The sequence below is a fragment of the Sceloporus occidentalis genome, unplaced genomic scaffold (genome assembly GCF_023333645.1).
Source record: "Sceloporus occidentalis isolate IW3139 unplaced genomic scaffold, rSceOcc1.0.p SCAF_62, whole genome shotgun sequence".
Lineage (NCBI taxonomy): Eukaryota > Metazoa > Chordata > Lepidosauria > Squamata > Phrynosomatidae > Sceloporus > Sceloporus occidentalis.
This window is the reverse complement of record NW_028317042.1, coordinates 5,608,375-5,633,135: the sequence shown is the minus strand read 5'-3', so window position 1 is coordinate 5,633,135 and position 24,761 is coordinate 5,608,375. Positions and strand designations below refer to the sequence as shown.

At 39.7% G+C, this 24,761-nt stretch overlaps 1 protein-coding gene across 1 annotated transcript in view; it reads left to right on the top strand.

Annotated features, from left to right (window-relative positions):
• The first annotated feature begins 4,639 nt into the window (after positions 1 to 4,639).
• Positions 4,640 to 24,761, top strand: part of LOC149287367 (protocadherin alpha-C2-like) — a 33,175-nt gene continuing 13,053 nt past the window's right edge. The window contains exons 1-3 of the mRNA XM_089493047.1: positions 4,640 to 7,120; positions 20,039 to 20,097; positions 23,430 to 23,518. Coding sequence (XP_089349173.1) covers positions 4,640 to 7,120; positions 20,039 to 20,097; positions 23,430 to 23,518 — 2,629 coding nt within the window. The remainder of the gene's footprint in view (positions 7,121 to 20,038; positions 20,098 to 23,429; positions 23,519 to 24,761) is intronic.

The following is a 24,761-nucleotide window of genomic DNA, read 5'->3' as shown; positions in this document are numbered from 1 at the left end:
GGATTATCCTTTATTTGTACATTCAGTAGCAGCTATTGTATTGCCGTTCACATATTTTATGCAGATGCTGCCAATTATTACAGTATTTGCTTGATTATAAGACGACCCCCAAAATTTGAATATTAATTTAGGGGGGAGCCTGAATATAAGACTACCCTATAGGAAAAATGTTTTACTAGTAAATAATAATTCACATGTAAACTATTTTTACATATCTTATAAAAAAAACCGATTGAGAAAAATGCATTTTTTGTTATTTCCTTTTATTTGCCAAGCTGCCCCAGTTATGCCTTATACCCCCTTATATGCCACTCTGCACTGCAGAAATGCCTTATACCCCCTATATGCCACTCTGCCCCCAGAAATGCTTTATACCCCCTATATGCCACTCTGCCCCCCAGATATGCCTTATACCCCTATATGCCATTCTGCCTCCCTGATAATCCTTTTAACCCCCTATATACCACTCTGCCTCCTTGATATTCATTTTAACCCCCTATATGCCACTCTGCCTCCCTGATATTCTTTTTAACCCCCTATATGCCACTCTGCCTCCAGAAAGCCCTTATACCCCCCATATGCCACTCTTACCCTCCCTCGACTTACCTGTGCTTCCCTAGACTTTTCCCCCGTGCTTCAGATTCCTTGGTGTGTAGTGGTGGCAGCCGGTGAAGGTCTGCACGGATACACGCAGACAACCTCCGCTGCTGCTGCCGGCACTTCCGCAAGGGCTTCTATGGATGAGCACAGGAAGGTCATGTGATGCCGGCACTCCATCATAGAAGCCCCGGCAGAAGTACCGGCTGTCGGAGAGGAGGATCCAGGTCCCCTGCAGGTTATTTTTCAGAGGATTTGCTCTTAAAAAAACTGTGTCTTATAATCGGGCAAATACGGGAAATTATGAGTAATGGAAATTTTGCATACCAACATTAAAAAAGTTAAATAATCACACATGTGCACCTTATTATCCTAAACACTTTCTGCACTGCCTCACCTTATGATGATGTTGCTTTAGACATGCAGGAGCACATATTGTTATCTGTCTTGAATGTAAACTAAGTAACTGACTTATTTATTCAATTTTGCTTTGGCTCCAAATGGGAACAACTGTATGCCCTTGCACAATGTGACACAGGAATTAAAAATTAGCAAGTGTGACCACCTCTATAAAAGCCAATGTTTTAACAGTTTGCTGGTTTGGAGCATTCAGGTGTGTGTTATGCCATGCCAAAGAGGAAAGACATCAACAATGATCTTAGAGAAGCAATTGCTGCTGCCCATCAATCTGGGAAGGCTTATAAGACCATTTCCTTATAAGGCCTCAGTTAGCATGTTAAATGTTAAAGTGTACAAAAAGACTGAAAACTTATAGTTTGTTTGGAATGGTTGCCACGATAAAGACGCTTCTCTGTAAAAAGAACATTGCAGCATGGCTTATTTTTGCACTTGAACAAATCACAAGCATTTTGGAACAATATCCTTTGGACAGACAATACCAAAGCGGAGCTGTTTGGTCATAATGAACAGTGCCATGTTTGGCAAAAACCAAACACAGCATCAGCACAAATGCCTCATACCAATTGTCAAGCACGATGGTGGAGCAGTGATGATTTTTGGTTTGTTTTGCAACCACAGGACCTGGAAACCTTGCAGTCATTGAGTTGATCATGAATTCTTCTGTATACCAAAGAATTCTAGAGTCAAATGTTTGACCATCTGTCCAACAGCTAAAGCTTGGCCGAAATTGGGTCATGCAAAAGGACAATGATCCCAAGCACACCAGCAAATCTACAACAGAATGGCTCAAAAAGAAAATAATTGCTGTTGCGGTTAACCTTAAGAAAGCTGTGCATAAACAAATACCTGCAAACCTCAATAAACTGAAGCAACATTGTAAAGAAGAGTGGGCCAAAATGCCTCTGCAATGAATCATAAGGTGTACTTAGTTTTTCACACATGGCTTCTCCATTTTGGCTTTAATTTTGTTAGGTAAATCATGACACAATGCAAGTCCCATGTGTGCAGTTTGGTTGCTGGGGAAGTCATATGTGTGCAATCTGGGTGCTGGGCAAATCCTATTTGTGTAATCTGGGTGCTGGGAAACTCCTGTGAATGCAATCTGGGTGCTGGGCAAGTCCCATTTGTACAATCTGGGTGCTTGGGAAGTCCCTGGGTTGCAATCTAGGTGTCGGGGATAGCCTTTGGGGTGTGCAACCTGTAATTTATGCCTGTTGTGTGGGCCAATGTGTATTTTTTACTTGATCAGACTTTGGTAGTTTTCTGAATTTGAATTTGTTGATCTGTGATGAATCAATGTTCATATTCCTAATTTTGTATTCTGATATTGTTTTAGTTTCTTTTGCATTCATGGTGTAGCTGGTCCTTTAATATATTTAAATTGCCCCCCCCCCACAATGTAGTACACACATTTTACTAACAACTACTTGGTGTAAAAAAAAAGGAAAGATTGCTCCAATAGCCCAGCACAAATAATTAAAAAGTTATATGAAAATGCTGATGTGCCTTTGGGAGTTATTCTGTATTGCAGTCAGCATCTGGCTCAGTATATAGTGATATGAGTTATTTTGTATTACCATCTGTGTCTGTCTTGCTATTAAATAAGAGAAACAGTGTACCACCCTCACTGTCTGGATCACTATATAATGATAGGAGTTATACTGTGGGTTTCAAAATCATTGGGTTTGGGGAACTTTCTTTTTCTATTTTTTTTAGCTCTTTGTAGTTCTAATATCATGGATTTCCTTGTTATTTATCTACTTTCATAAAATAACCTCTGTAAAAATATAGTGTGGGACACTATTTAGTTTTCTTGCCCTAGATGCAAAATGATCTATCTACCCACTTTGCCCCTCTTCCTCAGTGGCTTCTTTAAAGTCAGACCGCCAGATGTCACTGACACATTCAGTGTATTGCTGATTAGGGGACAAAGATGTTGATTACCTGTTTAGGCTCATACATGGCACTGACGAGCTGTTTGGGGCAAATATGGCACTAATAAGCTGCTTGAGGACAAAGATGGTAGTGATGAACTGTTGGGGCACAAAGTTTGAAGGACAAACATGGCGCTGGTAATTTCTTTGGGTGCAAAGATGGCACTGGTAAGTTGTTTTGGGGGTACATATGGTGTTGACAAGGTGTTTGGGGGTAAAGCCGGCACCGTGGGAAGCGAGCGACATGTTACATAGTAAAGTTAGGGAGTCCGAATAGGTGGAGTAGTCATCATAAAAAATAGGCGTGGTTAGAGGGGTTATGTTTGTTAAGGTGAGGAGTTAGAAATATAGCAATACCCACTTGGGGGGGGGGCAAAAATATGCATGCAGGCATCAGTGACCCTAGGCTCAGCCCTGTATAGGTGTTTTGTATAGGTATATATAATATATATATATGTATGTATGAGGGATAATGTATTGCGTTGCACACTCTTGATAGTTTGTATTTACATAGGAAGGAATTGAGTGTATAAATTAATGTGTGACAAAAGGTGTAATTGTGTGGGGAGATGTAAGCTGTTTTTGTTGTTGCTGCACATATTGTTTGCCTTATTAGAAAGGGAATGGTTAAGCAAGGAAAACATATTTTATATGGTAAACAGGGAGTACCAATTTGCTTTTTTCATACAGTCTTGGTATATTATATGCCCAAATTGGTTTAACCATAGGATTTAAGCGACACATGCACGTTATTTTCGTTTGTTCCATATTCAGCAAACACACCCACTCGTGTTTTAAACACCACACTCCTTCTGACACTATTTCCCACAGTCTGAGGGTCCCTCGCCCTCATTATAATCCCGTATAATTCCTGAAAAGCATGAGCTGTGAAATACGGTTTTCGGCATTCCGAAATGCAGAACATCTGGCAGTCCTTGATCGCCATCCGAATAAAAACCGCTTACACGGCACTTAACAGGCATTAACGTGTTCCGCCCTGCATCCACGGTGTGAATGGACTTACACGCCTGAGAACGGTCTCATTATAATGTGATGCAATGATTAGTCCATCCGATACTACGTATGTGTATGCACAGTGTGTGTGTGTGGGCACCCCGTGGTACCGGAAGAAGACCGTCGGAGGCACCTGAGTTATCGAGGCTGCAAATAATGCAACTGCTGACAAGCTGCTTTCTGCTTTAATGCTTTGATGCTTTTGAAGAAGGGAATCGGCAGACACGGAGGGGCTGGGTCCCGATCGCGACTTGCACTTTGCGTATGCTCGATGCGGGGTAGGCGATCGCCCCCGAGCCCGTCTAATCCCGTTTCTGTATGCTAAATGGATCTTTGGTGCTGTCCACGTTCCAGGTGCTGAAACCAAGCCAGCGTCGGCTTAGTGCCCCTCCCCCCCTCCGACAGACCGGCATCTAGAGCAGCTACAGCTTTTGAAGCAAGCGGTCCTTAAAAGCCTGCGATCCGGGAGATCTAAGAGGCTCGATCGTCTTTACCCTCCCACACAAGTCATGGATTTATTAGGGAGACAGCCGCCTCCAATCGGATCCCTTTCATCAACGATCGGCGGCCACACATGGTAACCTGCTCTGATTTAATAGCTGTGGGTAGGTGTAAAAATGATGTGAGATCCAGCGTTGGTAGGGGAGGGGTCGGATGTGTGTTTACCTGCTGCAATGGCTTTTACCCGGGGGTGTATAGGGCAGGTCCTCCCTGTGCTACTGCTAATGAGTCTGGTTGCAGGGCAGCTCAGATACTCGGTGAGGGAGGAGTTAAATCACGGGGCATTTGTAGGGAACGTGGTGACCGATCTGGGTCTGGATCTCAAGCAATTGCCCTCCAGGGGTTTCCGAATCACCTCTGGAAACAGCAAGCAATATTTCGATGTGAATTTGGGAAACGGAGTGTTGTTTGTAAATCGAACTATAGACAGGGAAACTCTCTGCGAGCCCAGCAGCCCTTGTGTGATCAACCTGGAGGTCGTGATCGGAAACCCGGTGGAGGTGCACAATATAGAGGTGGAGATATTAGATATCAATGATAACGCTCCCAAATTTCCTAGAAACGATTATTACCTGGAGATAAGCGAGTCTGCTGTGCCTGGGGCCCGTTTTCCTATTGAGAGCGCTCAAGACCCTGATATTGGGTCTAATTCGATTCAGACTTACAAGCTCACCGACAATGACTATTTTGCATTGGACTTAAAGACATTCAGTGGGAACAGTAAGCTGATTGAGCTTGTGCTTAAAAAGGTCTTAGATAGGGAGAAGAAGTCCCTCCATCAGCTGCTTCTTACAGCTATAGATGGTGGCAGCCCTGCAAAATCTGGCACAGCCCAAATTTCAATACGTGTGATGGACACAAATGATAACACCCCATTCTTTGATAAGTCTACCTATAAGGCCAGCTTGCTAGAGAATGCCCCATCTGGCACCTTAGTGCTCAGGTTAAATGCCTCTGATCCAGACGAAGGGTCAAATGGTGAAGTTACCTATTCTTTTAGCAGTTATACCCCACAGAAAGTCAGGCAGTTGTTTGCAATTGACCCTCAGAGTGGAGAGATACGAGTCAATGGCAATGTGGATTATGAAAAGGCATCAGCCTATGAAATCTACGTCCAGGCTACGGACAAAGGTTCTGTACCTATGACAGGTCATTGCAAGGTTCTGGTTGAGATAATTGATGCAAATGACAATGCACCAGTCATAGAGGTAACTTCAAATTACTCGCCAGTTGGTGAAAATGCCCAGGAGGGAACTGTAGTGGCTTTAATGAGTATAACTGACCAAGACTCAGGAGTCAATAAGCAAGTTAGTCTCGTTATACCACATGATATTCCGTTTAAATTAAACTCCTTTAAAAATACATACAAATTAGTTACAGATGGTATACTTGATAGGGAAAAGTGCCCTTCCTACAATATTACATTGACAGCCACAGACTCTGGGACACCTCCTTTATCATCTCAGGAAATCATCTATGTGGAAATTTCAGATGTAAATGACAACCCTCCTGTGTTCGAGGAATTGTCTTACTCGGTCTATGTCATGGAGAACAATGCTCCAGGGGTGTCCCTGTTTTCAGTGAAAGCCAATGATCCAGACACCAATGAAAATTCATTTGTTACATATATGCTGCTTCAAGGAGATATTGAAGGGGTCCCCGTCTCTTCATATGTGTCCATTAAGTCTGACAATGGGACGATTTACGCTGTCCGGCCATTTGACTATGAAAAATTACGGGAGTTCCATTTTGTGGTCCAAGCTCAAGATGCTGGAAACCCACCACTCAGTAGTACTACAACGGTCAACATTTTTGTTCTGGATCAAAATGATCATGCTCCTACAATTCTGTACCCACCAACTGCCAACGGTTCAGTATCACTGGAAATGATACCTCGGACAGCTGACACTGGATATCTTGTCACAAAAGTAATCGCGATTGATGCAGATTCAGGACAAAATGCGTGGTTATTTTATTATTTATCTCAAGCCTCTGATCCCAAACTTTTTAAAGTGGAGCTACACACAGGGGAGATAAGGATTACTCGAAAGGTCGCAGATGATAGTATTACTAACTATAACTTGACTGTTCTCGTAACAGACAATGGACAACCACGACTTTCTTCGTCTGCCCTAATAAGTGTTGCCGTTGTGGACAGGGTTTCTAAGATAATGCCAGATACAAGAAGACATGTAAAAAATACCACAAACTACTCCGAAATCACAATTTACTTAATTATTGCGTTATGTTCCATTTCCTTCGTATTTCTATTGACAATAATTGTTCTGTCCATTCTGAAATGTTACCGATGCAGTATGCGCGGGGATCCTTGTTGTGCATGCTGCTGTGGATTTCAGAACCAGAACCCTGCAGACATATACAAACAAGCAAATAATAACATAGACACAAGACTACCACATGGGTTGAAAGTTCAGCCTCATTTTATTGAAGTTAGAGGGAACGGATCGCTTACAAAGACGTACTGCTACAAGGCCTGTCTGACAGCAGGTTCTGGAAGTGATACTTTTATGTTCTATAACACTGGTGGCCCTGGAGCGGCTGGGCCTCATGCAGTGATTGCAGACAGACATCTGACAGGGCAAAGTGTGCAAAACCTGATCATTTTGAAAAGTGAAACTACTACCCCGGTTGAGGTGAGATTTTATTGTTATTATTATTATTATTTTTTTTTACTGCACATACAAAGTTTGATCACTATTCTCCTTTTTTTCTTGGTTTCATATTGTCCTTCAAATTTATATTTGCTTTAAAGTGACCATGAATATGTTTCTGTTGGAGAATGCTGAACATTTTAGAAGAGTGAACAATGTAATCTCTTAACTTATTTATGAAAGAGCATATTAACCGGAAGATAACCTAACTATTTCAAAACAAAAAAAAGTGTACATTCATATGCTATGAGCACTGAGAGCAGGCACTTTCTGGCCCAAGGGGCAAGTAAAGCCAAGTTCCCCTGAACCATTACGGGCATCCACACTAACACTCACACTAACACACATAAAGGCACATATGCTTCTTTACACACACTCACACACACTAAAAAATCTTCACTCTCTCACACCTATACACCCTTACCTTGTTGAGAGCCTTTCCTTTATAGCTACTTGCACACAGTGTGAACTGCCAAATTATTACCACAGGGCCACATAACACAGCGATATGTGACCCCTCCTTGTTGTCACCTCCACGAGTGGACAACCCTGTTTGAAGAATTTTGGACCAGCCTGGCCCCCAGAGTAGGCCACCCCTGGCTGATAGGTTGTTGACATTGAAATGGAAAAAACGTCTCAAATGTTTCTGTGTTGTTCTTGTGCCGTGAAACCTTCAGTTATATTACATATCTGCTAAAGGTCATTTGCTTAACACACTAAGGAGAGCAGTTAATATTCATTAAAGTGGAACTGCACATTTAATGCTCACCTGATGACATGGTTTCACTTTGTAGGACACAACATTGTGCCTTGTGCTAGCCATGTATAGCTTTATAATTTATGGTGAATAAATCTTCAAAGGTACTCTCTAGGTCAGAAACATTTTAATGGTCGGAAGTCTTTCATTGCAGTCTGGTTTCTTGTCTTTTAAAAGTACCATGGAAGCAATACCACTGATCCTAATTGCACACATGTTCTTGGAAATGATACACTTGGATCTTTTAAGCTTTTGCTTAGTTTGCCAGTAACCATCTTAAAAACCTTGGCATTGTTTGATATGAATGGTCTAAAAGTCTGTATACTATTTCACATGCCAGCACTTAATGGTTATGACTGCAAATCTGTAAGCATCTGCGTAACAATTTATTTCCATACCTATATAATATTGAAAACACTAGACATTTTAATATGTGTATTAACATATATACATACATATATATATATATATATACTCGTATGTATATATATATATATATATATATATATAATTTTTGTTTAATTTATACTGTGATGACCCACTTGATGTTCATTGCACAAGCGCTCACTGGCAGTAAGTATCACATATCAAATAAATTGCATACTGTATGGCTGGAGTGACACGGCCAAGGACTAATTAAGGTCTGAATCTTTACATCAGGAAAAATGGGCAGACTAGATGGGCCAAATGCTGTCAAATGCAATGTTTTTATGTTTATTGCTTGGGGATGTAGTTAACCTTTCGTGTATCAGTCGGTGGATCGGTACATTGCAGAGTTGCGCACAGAGGACACCTCTCACTATTGAAAGCAAAAAATGTCACTGCAGAAATACAGTATCCCTGCAGAAAAAAAAGTTACAGAAGATACCGCTCTGAATGGTTTTTTTTGAGTCCATTTTGTATCCACCAATAATTTCAGTTTTTTTGCATTTTGAGGTTTTGTGAAAAAGTGACCACTGCCATACAGAGAGCAAAACTATTAACCAAAATGGGTGAACTAGCCATTTTTGTTTTTAATGAGTATAGTTAGATGCCCGACTAAGAGCAGGACTACCAAGATTTTATATGACCATGACCTGTTGACAGCTGTAACTGAATAAGGTATGTATGATGATGTGATATACTCGTATTCGCCAATATTTTGAGCTCCTACAAATTAGAGCTGTCGAGGTATGGAATTAGGTGATTTGGATCCCAAAGTCATACTGTCCCTCCTAAAGAGAGGCACTTGAAAAGTATATAAAGTTTGTAATAAAATGATTGTTCATATAATATATTTAATTAGTTAAGTCATATGTTATACAATAAAATAAATATAAGCATATTTTGTTTTATAAGAAAAGCTAAAAGCAAATTAAAGATATGGGGCTTGTGCTTTTACCTTGGCATAGAACTCCAGAGGGTCACAATCGAGCCAGACTAAATAGATAATTTATGTTTAATCTAGTATGTTCACAATTTTCGGTCTGTTTGTCCCTCTAATGGCCAAACTCCCACTCTAAAGTTAGTAGAGTTATCCTGTTTATATTCAGGTACTTAAATAGCATCTCACTGATTACTAGTTTGGGTTGTGATCTCTTTACTTCTTTCCTGCTGCTAAATATCTTATGATTAATATCTTTTTCATTATGCAGTTGGAAGCCCAACTGTTGTCAAACACATCTGGAGAAATAAAGTCATAAAGTGAGATCTGAGCGAAACTGATGAAGTCACACGGTATAATATAAACAAAATAAAAATACTTTTAGCTATACTGTAACTACAGGCCACTTTTTTTCATGGCAGCATCCTTTATATTAGGTCTATATTAGAGTATTTAGATTTTAATGGATTAAAAATTTGGTAATGCCAAATTCTGTTAATTTAGGGTTTATATTTAGCTTAAACTTTAGCGTGTTTATTTGGGAAATAAAGGTCACTTTAATAACTCTTTGAATTTAATACAACTAACTTAAAAACACCCAAGATGGCATCCTTACATTAAAAATGTTTTTAATTTTATTTGGTGGCAAATTAAAAAGATATTCTGGTGCAGTGGCCAGCTTCTGTAACACCGAGGAGAGGTGGCTCTGTGTGACTTGATGTCCCTGGTGACATCCGACTGGATTTGGGAGCAGGCATGAGACGGTAACATTGGAGTGATTGATTGCATTGGATAATTTGGACCCTATAAGAGTTATTTTAAACCTTTGATTTATTTGTTTCATCTGGGTATAAACGCAAAAGTAATTTAAATACAGCCAGGATGTTAATATATGACTGCACCTGGCTTTGTCTTGAATTCAGGCAGGTTTATTATTCATATTTATTTTGGTTAAATGAAATTTGCTTAAAAAACCCACAATGAACGTATAGATTTCACAAAATTCTTAATATGATGAAATAACTCATCTGCATTTATTTATGTCTCTTCTTTAAATGCTTTTCATACCCGAATAACACAAAAATGTTGAGACTTAAAAGACAATATAGTATACTGAGAGGAAATCAGTAGAAGGCATATTGTTTTTTTTCTTTTTACTTCTAATAAATAAAGCGTAGCTACTATTTGTTCATTTTTGGACCTGGAAATAAACCAAATTTTCTGGAATATGTCCACTTTTTCATCAACAGTATATTGCTTTTAAGTTTAGTATTCAGGAATTAACAGTCAGTACATATATTCAGGTACAGAAGGGCAATGATTTATAATATAAAATAATTTACAAAGCTGTTTATTGTCATTAACCAAGTAACCAAGAGTATATTAAACCAGAACAGATGGAAATTGCCTCTGGTATTGAGAGAGAAGGGCTGGCAATTTTTAACCTCAAACAACTAACCCAGTGATAAAGTGGCCAAAACCGACAATAAATGTAATATACATTATTTAATCCCTTCACGTATTCCCAATATATATTTAACTACACACAGGGCTGGATTAGTCACAGGGAACAAGAAACAATAGAGTGGTGGGGCCATTAAAGGCTCCAGGGGTAGGGACAAGCATTACTCCTTACTGAGGAGGGCCCCAGGCCCCATGGTTTATATCTAAGTGGCCAGCATCAGTGCCAGTGCACTCTACAAGGCAATCAGACAGGAAGTACCAGGAAATGATGTAATGTACCAACACTGCATCTCTAGCAATGATTGTGATTTCACATATCGGCGTGAAATCTCTAAACCTGTTTTCTAGAAGGACTAGAGGGACCAGGTAGCATGGAAATCATCTCTGTATAGGCGTTGCGAATAGGGCTGTGTACGTGAAAAGAACTATATCAGAATCATTCCATCCATTAATAAGGGGAAATAATCAGCCATATCACTACAAGAATATAATACATGTGCCATGTAGGTGTAGTGGGCATTTTTAATAAAAGTCTGTAAAAAATGGTTTTAACTGGTTAATACAAACTGCAATTTAACTACTTTATTATTTTACTATCCACTACTTTTCTGTTATTATAACAGACTGAAAATAATTGAAAACTTCCATGCTGTATTTGGTACTTTTTGGCACTTTTTGTTTTTTTATTGATCCAGGGCCTCAAGCACCTTAATTTGGCCTTTACTACACAGGAAACCTATTAGCAAGGGACAATAATCGGCAGATTGTGGTTAAAATGTTGCCTAATGTTCTTGTTCCAACAGCCTTTAGAAGTTGCCTCTTCTAAATCTTTAAATCTCAGAGGCTTCCTATATACACCCTTAAAGTTTATTGGAACAACTGCAGGGTATTTATTTACACATTTGGACAGGATAGCCAGTATATTTCATGGAAATCAACAGGTGTGTTGACCACCAGACTTCTTTAAAGGGATTTTATTCTGGGTAAAAGTAGCAGCAGGGAGAGACCATTTTACAAAATCAAACACTATATATAAAGATTGATACAAAGGGAAACTATATACATCCCTTTAGATGTTATAACGATTAGTAAAATATATTTTTGTACTATAAAAGATAACAATTTGAAACTCCATAATTTTCATTTCCTTAAAACCAGCAGAAACACATAAAGGCGTGATGACATACAATGACGGTTGCGCTAGAATATGTAAAATCAGTTGGAGGAAAAATAAGATGCATACACTGCTGTAAGGTTTCTAGTGGTTCCCTTGGTGGGTTTTAAGAAGAGGAGTATTTTATCAGGTTTACTTCCCAAAAGGTTTCTGTTGAGCGGAAAAGCACCTGGAATAGTGTTATTTTACGGTTTAGGTATCAAAAAATCACTGTTGCAGTCCTGTCAGTACACAGTTGTTTTCTGGAACAAGCACTGAATTCAGGATTCACTACATGGTCTTGTTAATCACTGTACTAGTATAATCAATTTAGTGTAATTGAATACTGAGACAGAGATAGGAAGGAATAAGATACAGTGGACAGAGAAAGAACTAATTTTACTTTGAGGTCATAGCAGTCTTAATTTACCTGTAGGTAGAAGGTCTGCAAAAAAATGGAAATACACAGAAACATACATACATACAAATATATATAAAATATATAAGATGCCAAAAAAACAGTATTGCAGAATGCGTTGATGCCTTTTTTTATTGGACTAACATAATATTTTTTTAAGTGAAGCTTTCGAGAGTCATCCTCTCTTCATCAGGTCTGAAATCCATTGTGTCTAATGGACTAATATGGCTAAATCCATTTACATAACATATATAAGCATAGATTAGGCTAAGGTTCTCTGGACGAAAAGATTATTTTTATTTAAAAACATTTTTATTTATTTATTTTGCAAAATTTTCTAAATTAGGGCCACTCTTAGATCAAGTACCCAGGGCTGGTCTTAGCATCAGGCGTCCCCAACATTTGCATCAGGCACTTGAATAAGGGGGTACCCAGGGAGTGACATTGTCTTTCTAGGGTGAAAGCCCCTGGGACACTTGGAGCAGATCACCATATCCAGACTCAAATCCCTTTGCCCCTCTTTCTTCCCCAAGATGTGCCTCAATTCCAGAGACTGAAATTGCCATGAGAAGACAACTACAGAGATCATGATAACCAAGGTTTCAAGAGAGTATGAATGCATATAATTTGGTTTGTACAGGGCTAAACCACACACATTCAGTATGTAGCACCACTGAGGATGCCAAGTTGCTTGCTCAATTTCGAACCAGTATAAGTTTCATGAAAATGTTATTAACTTATTTTATTATTTTAATCAAATTTCCTAGCATAAATATTTTTTTACTGGGTTACTCTTTATGTTAGGTTTAACTGAAAAATAATAAGCTAAGAATCTCTCGAGTTTTTTCTCATAATTTTATGTCTAATACTTGTTGGACATTTAAATGTAAATACTTGTCTGCCTTTTTAATAGAAGATAATCATAAAAGACTATATTTGTCCTAGATACTGAGTCAGTGTCTGCAGTCTTCCATGTAATCTCCGAAATAGATAAGACAGTATACTCTGTAATTTAATTACATTTCTCATTAGTTGAATGTCCACTGAATAAAGCAAAGGTAAACATATTATTTATGATGCTTTATCTTATTAAGGAGATATTCATAGATGGAAAGCTAGGATTACTGAAGAAATTACATATAGATTGTAAAACCCTGCTGAACATAAATTATTTACATTCAGATCATAGTTAAAGTTATACTGTCAGTGACTGTGGTTTTTGTGTTTTGGATTTTAGTCATTTTGATTGTTTTTCTCTTCCTTCATTAAATCACTTCTTTTACCCATGTCTTATTTCTCCTACATTTGTTCTGCTTTCTCTTGTAATTAAGTGTGGGGTAATTAACATTTGTTTCAGTTTATTCAAGTAATTGACTCCATTCACCAGCATGGGTGCCAGTAGGGATGATAAGACAAGGTTGTTTTTTCCCAATGATTTTTTTCTGAAAAAACATATCTTTTAATCGAGCAGATACTGTAATTCAGCTGTTCGTTGCTACATCTGGCTGTGTTGATTGCTTTCTCAGATCAAGAACACACACACCCATTCTCACAAATGTTATTTGCACACCATGTATGCCAGGATGCAATTTATGTCTTTATTGCCAATTTAAGAATCAAAAATCACATAAAAAAACTAATTTTGAGTGTTATTTTTTCAAAATGATGGACCTTAAAATCTGAAAAAAGCTGAATTTGGAACGGTATATTCTGTAATTTGTTATTCAGTACATTGATAGATACTGTTACTCTGTCAGTTGACAGTTGCCAGGGTCTGTTTTCCAATCTGTCTATCGTATTTTTACCCTTGTTCACATTTACAGAGTTACTTAGCAGATGACAATGTATTATACTCCAAATGTCATGTTTAATTACTTGATACAGGCTGTTACAGTACAGGATACCACGGTGGAGGTCTGTCCATGAAATGGAAAGAATGGATACAATATTAGAGCCCTAATATAGCATCATTTAAATTAGAATTTTGCAATTATAAAAAAGAAGCTAATAACCACATACTATCTTACTGTAAACCAACATTAAAGAACAGTATATTATGCAAAAATTTATATGTTGAGTTAGTAATTTAAAATTGTATTGAATGGCTTCTGATTTAATCCATTTCCAGACAGATAGCTTTGTGTGCTCTTTATTTTTAGCTAAAATTTAAACCTCAAAACCATGCTTCAAAGAAAACCTTTAAATGTGTAACTGATAAATAGTGGCTGGTTATGATTAACATAAAAGTTAGTGCATACAGTTGAGCTGATATGCACTACTGAGCATTTATGGGTAGCATACTTAAGTATGCTGTCTGCCGCAGTAGGTGGGATCAGTTATAGCATTTCTACTTTGTAATGTGTTTATTGGTGACATAGACATGCATATTAAAGTCTGTACTAAAATGTGATTGGATTCCATTGGGAGAATTTTTACATAAATAAGGCCACAAAAAACTGGGTAGCAGTTGACTCCAAACTCAGTTACCGTACACAATGTCAAGTACCAATAGATTCAAGGCAAAGTATGCGTAATAAAAAGTTATTGACTCAAGAGCATAGAGCATTATTATCGCAGAGGAAATAATTGCCCCAATGACTGCACAGGGAAGTGATAATTTAAAGTGGAAGTATGTGTTTTGAGTTAAAATATAAGTCCCCCCCCAGCTTTTGTGTGTCTTAACCTAGTTGTAAAACAGTCAGTGGGGCTGAACCAGTTCTGCTTCAAATATGCTGAGCCATGTTTGGAAAACCTTAATTAGAAATAAAAGTAAATAAAATACATTTCTATTACTTTATTCCATATTGGCAAACTAGGTTATTTCCACAAATACAGTAACTGTGATTTTTTATAACATCATGATAATACAGGACCTCATTTAACACAGGAAATACTGATTAAAATGTTCCAAAATCAAATGGATCTGTGGAAATGCGACTCTCTTCAAAAGCAGAAAAATATATTTCTTTATCTATTTCTGAAAATGGATATGCTTTGTGAAGGGCATAGATGCTATAGACATTACAGTCACTTTAAAGGGCATGAGACAGATAGTCTTGAGCAATATTCCTGGGTTCTGCCTTTATTCCAAACTGATGAATGCAACAGTACAGAGATGATCAGACTTAGCCCAAGGATGCTTGCTCTATATTTAGTCATGGATCTACGTTTCCGTGTAAAAGGATATTTTCGTAAGAAACTTGTTTAACATCAGCCTTCTCAAAACTGCAATCCAGTTATGTTTAAGCAATGGCTTTTTTCTCAGTGCTTCTATTTTTCTCTTTACAGGTTATGTCATATAACAATGCAACCATAAGCTGCTTACTTATGTGCTTTCTTTTCTACATGAATAACAAATGTGTATTAAAAATGCCATTCCATGTAAGTGTAGTCTAGTGCTGTATTTGCTCAAATATAAAGTAAACTTGATTATAATAAGGTCATCAATGAATACTTAGAATGAAAGAAAAAAGACCTGAATATTAGGCAGCAATACTGAATAGCTATTGCATTATTCCATACGTACTTTACATTCCAGAAACATTGTTTAGCAAAAATTTCTACCTATATAAGTTCGCTAGTTATAGCACATCTCACCAGTGATTTCCAAGTTTATTTATGAAGCCCAAGTTTATGACCTCTAAAAGCATGACAGTGGTATACCACAACTCCCATCACTACAACAGTATCACTCCTATCATTATATAGTGATCTAGATACTGGGGATGGTACAGTGGTACAATCTCCTATTATATAGCAAGACAGATACAGACAGTGGTGCAGCATAACTCCCATCACTATATCATGTGATAGACATTGACAGTGATACAACATAACTCCCATCACTATATACAGAGTCAGACACTGATGGTGGTACAGCATAACTCCCAGTATGACACCATTATGTTAATATGCTGGGACATTGGTGCAATTTTTTGTAGTTTTTACACCAAGTAGTTGTAGGTGAAATATGTGTCCAATAATTATTTATTATAAAGGGCTAACTGAAATAAATTAATGGACCAGCTACAATATGAATACAGAAGAAACTATGAAAGGTTGGCCCATCAGAATGCACAATTAAGAATATGAACATTGATTCATCACAGAGCTGGCACCCAGATTTCAGGACTTGCCCAGCACACAGATTGCACTCATAGGACGAGGCCAGCACCCAGATAGCATGCATAAGCCAGCGCACAAGTTACATCCAAAAGACTTGCCCCGCACCCAGAATGTATTCACAGAACCTACACAGCACCCAGAATGCATCCAACATCTAGATTGCACTCATAGGACTTGGACAACACCCAGGTAACATGCATAGGGACTTTCCCCCAGCACCCAGATTGTACACAAGCGACCTGCCCTCTATCTGTCCCCTGTCTCGCTATTTAGCACTATATTTTCTCACTATCTATCCCACCTATCTTACTTAAGTAAGCAGTGAAACAAAGGCCTTGCGCTCCCACCACCGCAGTCAGGGCCGCGTCAAGGTGGGTGGCTGCAGGGAGCAGGGGAGAGGGAGGTGCCCAGGAGGCCCTGTCCCCAGTCCACACCTCCTGGATTTTTTAAGTCTTCAGTCTATGCTATTGACAAGAATATAAGAAACAGAGGTCTTTACAGCTGCATTAATGAGCACCAGCTAATTGTTGGTGCTAACCATGGGCGTAGGAACCCCTAAAAATCTGGGGGGGCAGCATTTTCCCCCATCAGATCCCCACTTTCTCCCCATCTCTCACACTATCTACCCCCTCCCCCCCTCTCAGACTTTCTTACTATCTACCCCCTCCCTAGCCTCCCTTCTCACACTGTCTACCCCTCCCTACCCTCCCTTCTCACACTATCTACCCTCTCCCTACCCCTTCTCACTAGCTACCCTCTCCCTACCCTCCCTTCTCACTAGCTACCCTCTCCCTATCGACCCCTTCTGACTAGCTACCCTCTGCCTACCGCCCCCTTCACACTAGCTACACTCTCCCTACCCCCCCTTTCTCACCAGCTGCCCTCTCTATACCCCCCCTTCTCACTAGCTACCCTCTCCCTACCCCCCTCCTCACTAGCTACCCTCTCCGTACCCCCCTTCTCACTGTCTACCCCAGGGGTGTCCAAGTTGTTCTGCAGTGGGCCACTTCATCAGAATTGTATATGTGCGCGGGCTGCACTCATTTTTCACTGTGAGAAAATATGGCCTTTAATAAACTATGCAGATTAAAATAAAGTAAATGGCACAGAACCTTTACTTTTCCTCTCACTGATTTCTGGGCCTAAAAAGTTTTGTGACTACAAATTCAGGCTAATTAAAAATGAAATAGTTCTATTTATTCTAGGGATGCGCCAAAATGAAAATTCTGGACCACTTAGCCAAAACCAAAAATGACCCCCCACCTTTAAAAATAATAATAAAAACTCACATTTTTAATAAAAGTAGGTAACACACCACAATTGGACCAAAAAAAAATAGCAATATGACTTGGCATGATAGGAGTGTGATTGCTAACAGCAGCCAGTACATGCTGGTACAGGGTGGCTGTAAGTGATGTGCAGACCCCATATTGCTGGCAGCATCAATATACGGGGCAGCTAGCTAGGTTTCAGCATGTACTGGCTGACTTGGCATGATAGGAGTGTGATTGCTAACAGCAATCACAGTTCCATCATGCCTAGGTTCCAGCACTTACACATCCATGCTATCACACACACACACACATTCATTCATTCAAATACTCATTCATTCACAGATTCATTCCCTCAATCACGCATACTGATTCAAACACCCTCCCACCCCCTTACCTGCACTGCAGCTCCTCGATGCCGCTCACAGACTTCAGCAGGGGGCGCGGCCTCCCTCTGCGTTCTCTGGTACTGCACAGAGGAAGCAGGATGTGATGTCATGTGAACTCTGCTGGGTTCCGCTTCCTCTGTGCTGTACAGAAGACCCTCCCACAGGTAAGTAGCAGGGCTCGAGGTGCGGACCGCGTACGATCGGTTGACCTGGCTGCCGATCTTACACGGGCCGCACCTCGAGGTCTCGCGGGCTGCATTTGCGGCATTTCTATTGGGGGGGGGTTCCTACGGCCCTGGGGGGATTTCTTCATTATCAGACCCCCGCATAAGTTACTAGCTTAACCCCCCGGTTCCTACGCCCATGGTGCTAACTCACTAATCAAAACAGTAGTCTAAGGGGTCTTCAAGAGAAGGGTGGTGAGTTTAAAGACTTTAACTTACTAACCTAACCATGTAATATTCAGGTAGTATCTCTCAGGAGTGACCCCTTAAAATACATAATATTTATTCTTCCTTCAAATTCAACTGTATATTCATGTTTTAGTAGGTAAAAGAAACAGAAACATACACAAGAATCTACTCATTTCCTAAAAATAAGCAGAGGGGAGAATAGGGCTAGTGTTTCTTTTCAGCACCCCCATAACTAAACACATGCACATATTAACACGCAAACATGCACTCCCTCTAGCATCATATGCTTAAGCATATATACACACACTCCCTATCTGGTATCTGTTACATCACTATCTCTAGGCTTACCCCTGCACTCCAACACCAGGCAAGGACACACTCACCATAACACCATATAGTAACACCCACACATACACTGACCCCAAATACACACACTTATGCTAACACCATACAGTAACATCCATACATTCTAACAGCAATCACATATGCATGCTGGCATTATTTGCACTTACACACACCATATACTGACACACACACACACTAACACTAAACACTAACACATGCATACTCTATCATCATAGTAACAAACACACACTAACAAATACACTCTCACACACACGCTAACATCATAATCAGACATATACTCTCCAACACCATAAACATACACACCCGTTCTCCTTACCTCTCCTAACAACAGTTCAGCTTGCCTCTCTTGGAATCTTCACTGCAGCTTGCGCTTTCGGTGTGAGCTGCTGTGTTGCTGCCACCCTACTATTGCAGGTCGGATAACATGCATACGTGACTACAATGGGCACCTCAGTTCCTGGGTACCTAGGTGCTGTGCATCTGCCTTAGCATGCCACTGATAATAAGACTATTTAAAAATTTATTCAACAAAGTAAATTAATTTATGTAATTAATGTATTATATACAGAGCCAGAAAATCTTTCCTTGGATTCCAAGCTGTTTACAACGTAAATATTTCTATTTTACCTTAATATATCAAAGGTCTTTTTATCTCTCTTCGTTAATAGTACTAATGCCTACCTCTGGCAAATGCAAATAAGTTGAAAACCCCAATAAACAAAAAACAGACTAAAAAGTCATTTAAACTTAAAAATCTGTGAAAGACGATATGAGCTTTTAATGTTTCAATACTTATCGAATTAGAACTGGAAGTAGAGTTGTTTGAAAGCTCTCTGAAAGAAATGTACTTATGTTAGCCAAATTGCAATAAAATGTATCCAAAGATCTTACAGGTCATCTCGCTGTCTCATCTTCCATGCAAATAATTAGTACGTAGGTATGAAGAAAATATTACTTTTTACATTCGTAACTACCATTGGTAGATGTAAAAAAGTATTTCAAATATAAGTTTTCTAAAGATTATTATTATGGAGTAAGTATGAAGTTAAACAAAATATATACTACCACTTAATTTAATATGTACACTGCTTTTCTCCCAATAACTAATGCAACTGTGTTACCTAGATAGTGTACATGAAGTTGTTTAAAACTTAATAATTTTTCCTATTTACGCTTTTCAGCCTAAACATCCTCACCCTGATTGGCGATACTCTGCATCACTAAGAGCTGCAATGCAAGGGTGAGTAAGTCATGACTTTGAAACCAATGTTAATGCCATGTAGAATAAAGTTAAATGTTTGCAGCGCGTATGACCATAACCAACTTTTGAAATGATGCAAACTTCTTTATTTGATATATTAAAGATGATCTTATCTAAATAGTTGACAAATATAACCAGTGAATTACCTGATTTTCTATAAATCACTAATTGTCTTTTTTTTTCTTTCTTGACTTTTTTTAATGTGATAGACCTTGATGGTAGCTCTAAGTCTTGGGGCTCTAAGCAAAATATTTTGGTTGTCTATCCGCAACAAAAGTGACTAAAGAATTAAGTGTAGATGTTCATGTGTTTTCTGTATTATGTTATCACTGTAATGTATTGTGAAAATCATGTATTATTATATTTTATTAATATTAGACTATGGGCCATTGATGGTAACACTGCCTACACCAACAACCAGATAAATTAAACAAAAAAACAACGTGTACTTACATCATTCGGTCATCTTTTGTTGATGCAGTTCAGTCAATACCAATTATATTGAGTCATGCCTTTTTAGTTCATAGATTTACTTTTTTGGGGTGACTTGTCTCAATACGTTTAATACCCACTTGTTGCTTTCTTGTCCTACTTTTTTGTGCAGCAACATGAGGTCCACATACTTTAACAGAGATATAGTTGTTAGTAATTGAGGCCACGATTATTCATACCAAATTTATATAAGAATTTTGTATTGTTCCTTTTTTTTCCTTAATATCAAACTTTATTATATATTTTAGTTCATTGGTTGCACTTACATATTAATTAGTAATTGCCAAGCTGAAGTGGGGGATAAATATTTGAATAGAAAGCCCTACACATTACTTTTGTCAACATTCATAATATATTATAAATATTCTAACAAACATACAGTGTAATTGATTGAAATAGGTAGGGCTGCAACTAACAATTTTTTTCATAATCGATTAGTTGGCCAATTATTTTTTCGATTAATAAACAAACTAGATGTTAAGAACAAACAGCAGAATAAAAAAGGCTTGCCACACTGCCTCCCAGATATGCCTTATCCCCTGTATGCCTTATACCCCCAGATATGCCACTCCTCCCTCCCCATATATGCCTTATACCCCCTAATATGCCACTGTGCCATCTGATATGCCTTATGCCCCATATATGCCACTCTGCCCACCCCAGATATGCCCCTCTTGCCCCAGATATGCCTTATACCCCCTAATTGTCATAGTGCCCCTGCTTATAGGCCTTATACCCCAAATACACCACTATGCCCCCCCAAATATGCCTTATTACCCCCTATATGCCACTGTGCCCCTGGTATGCCTTATACCTCCTGATATGCCACTCTGCCCACCCCAGATATGCCTTATACCGCCTAATTGCCATAGTGCCCTCTGATATGCTCTATTCCCCAAATATTCCACTCTGCCCCCCAAATGTGCATTATAACCCCCTACATGCCACTGTGCCCCTGATATGCCTTATACCCCCAGATATGCCACTCTGCCCCCCCTAGACTTAGCCCCCATGCTCCATACTCCTTGGTGTCTAGCGGAGGCAGCCGGTGAACATCTGCGTGATGTGCATAGACAAACCTCTACTGCTGGCCGGCACTTTCGCTGGAGCTTCTATGACTGAGCACCGGAAGGTCATGTGACGCCGGTGCTCCATCATTGAAGCCCGAGTGGAAGTGCCGGCAGTAGTGGAGGTTGTCTGCGCCCACCAGCTGCCAAAGAGGAGCATCCAGGTCCCCCTCCTCTCTGGCAGCCGGCAAACGTTTTGCAATGCTGCTGGCCGGCACTTCCACTGGGGCTTCTATGGTGGAGCACCGGAAGGTCATGTCATGCTGGTGCTCCATCATAGAAGTGCCGGCAGCAACGGAGGATGTCTGTGCGCATCGCACAGATGCCCACCGGCTCCTAGAGAGGAGATCCAGATCTCCTACAGCGCTGTAGGGGATCTGGATCTTAGTGTTATTATCCAACCTGTGTTTGAGGTCAGATTACAAGATGAGGGGTATTTTAAAATGCTCATCTTATATTCGATAAAATCGATTCAACTAATCGATAATGAAATTCGTTGGCAACAATTTTCATTATTGATTATTATCTATTTTATCGATAAGTTGCTGCAGCCCTAGAAATAGGCCGAGGTAACTCTAAGCTCAATATTAGACTTGTGCATTCGGATTTCTATGAATTTTTAACAGAAATTGCCTATTTTGTGCGCTCCTACGAATCTGCAATAACCAGGAGGGGCTCAATGAAACAAACAAAAACTAATGGAAAGGCCACCGCAATTTTGTTCATTCTTTTGCCTGCTATAGATGAGTCATCTCTCCCTCTCACACATTTCCAGGGATGGTGTTAGGCATTCAGACTCCAATAAATCTAACAGACACTGCTTATTAAATATTAGCAAATGCAAACTGCCTAGGAAACCGCTACAAAAAAAGTTACATACAGCAAAAGAAAAAAAGGCTGTAGTTAACCACTGTAAAGCCATCTATACTAAATAACTCCTATATCAGATCACTGTAAAACTAAACTTCTGTGGACCTCAAGCATCTTCTTCAAGAAGACTATTTCACATATCCACCACCCCCACAGTAAAGTAAATCTTCCTTACAGTAAGTAAAACTTTGATACATTAAATAAAATACACATCTCAGGGGTTCTGTGGACCTGAACCTTCTTCTGCTGAGATGCTGCCTCAGTAAAAATAATCTTCCTTACATAAAATTAAGCAAAACTTTATTAGATTAAATACAAATCTCAGGGGTTCTGTGAACATCAAACTTCTTCTGCTGGGAGGCTGTTCCATATATCCACCACTCCATCATTAAAGTAAGTTTTCTTTACATTATGTAAGACATAATTAATATGTAAATTGACAAATAACCATTTCAGTGCCTGTATGGAAAGCTGTGGATTAATTTACCTCTACAGACTAGCAAGGATTATACTACAATTAAGAGCAGCTTCTATTGCAGGTTCTGTGTATACACTGCACACCCATCCCCTTTCTCCAGTATTTTTTTTCCCTAGCAGCAGGGCACTATCTGTCTCCCCTCCCTTGCTTCCCCCGTCCCTTGCTCCCCCCCTCCTTGTCAGCATGGTCTCTGCCTCTGCAGAGGGAGATCAGAGGAGACCAGAAAACAACAGGAGAAGGTAAGTGAGCAGGTGGGGGGCAGATACTAGGCAGGGGGGGCGCAGGGGACACAGAGAGAGACTTTTGATGTTTAAAATGTGTTCAATAATGTATATAATATATTGATTCATTTATTTATTCATAGCAGCAGTTTTTTTTAACATGATTATACTATGTTTTACAAGTGCTGTGCACGTGGAAGGAGCAGCGATTTTACGCGGAGGACCTGTTGGATTGGAACAGCAGTGGCCAACAGTGTCAAGTGCCACACCAGGTTAGATGCCATTTTTTTAAATATCCAGTTATTTTTAACATAAAAATACAGAGGAACTTATATTGCTACATATCTAAAAGGTCGATGGATTTTACTGCAAATTGGTTGTGTGTTGTTACTTGATTTTAGATATCCAGCCTGAAGCTCTCCCTTTGCTGAGAAATTGTTTTTTTAGCAGAAAAGTAGTAATGGTCAAATTATAGAATGCATATAGTCTTCATGGACATCATGCATATCTATTAAAGTTTCAGATGGCCCCAGAGACGTTTTTTTTGTTTTGTTTTAAGTGAACAGGATCAATTGGAAACACTAAATACATTTTGTGCAACTGCTGCATACACATTATACACTGAAAGGGTTATGTATTTTTTGTTTTTATTTAATTATGCACATCTGCCCCACGGCTTGCTACTCTGCCCCGCAAATTTGTCTTATATGCCACTATGCCCCCAGAAGTTCCTTATACCACCTATATGCCACTCTGCCTGCACAAATGCCTTAAACCCCCCATATGCCACTTTGCCCCCCGCCTTACTGATCCATTCCTAGACTTGTCCTCCGTGCTTCAGACTCCCTGGTGTCTAGTGGGGGCAGATGGTGGACATCTGTGCGATGCGCTTAGGCAACCTTTGCTGCCCGTTAGTTCAGCCGGGGCTTCTATGACGGAGCACTGGAAGGTCATGTCACGCCGGTGCTCCGGAAGCGATGGCAGAAGCGGAGGTTGTTGTCAGGGACTGGGTCCATACAGACGCCTGTAATGACCCAGAGCGCCCAAAGATGGTGTTCAGGAGTTATTGTGCAGTAGCGGAGTTGGACAGGGCCTGGTGCAGGGTGACTGCACTCTCCCGGGTGATGAGCACCTAGGGTTGTGCGGCCACATACCAGGGCCCTGACATAGCAGCGGATGTTGTCCAGTTCAAAACAAAACTGTGTGATATCCTGCAGGCACCCTAGAGCAGGCATAAGACGTTACGCTACAGAGAAATGAGCAGGATGCTGCAGGCTGGGAGTAGGGAAGCTAAGCAGAGAAACAGCAGAAACATAGCAAGCAAGAGGGACAGAGCAATGAACAGGGGGGCAGAGCAAGGAACATAGCCAGACAAGACATACATATACAGGACACAACATAGGACAGGGAACAAGGCAAGGAACACAAGGGATGGAGTGAGGAGCAGAGATCCTCAGATCACTTCTTCTTTAAGCATGGATAGGATATCTTAACTGAGACATGGGGAGAGGAGAG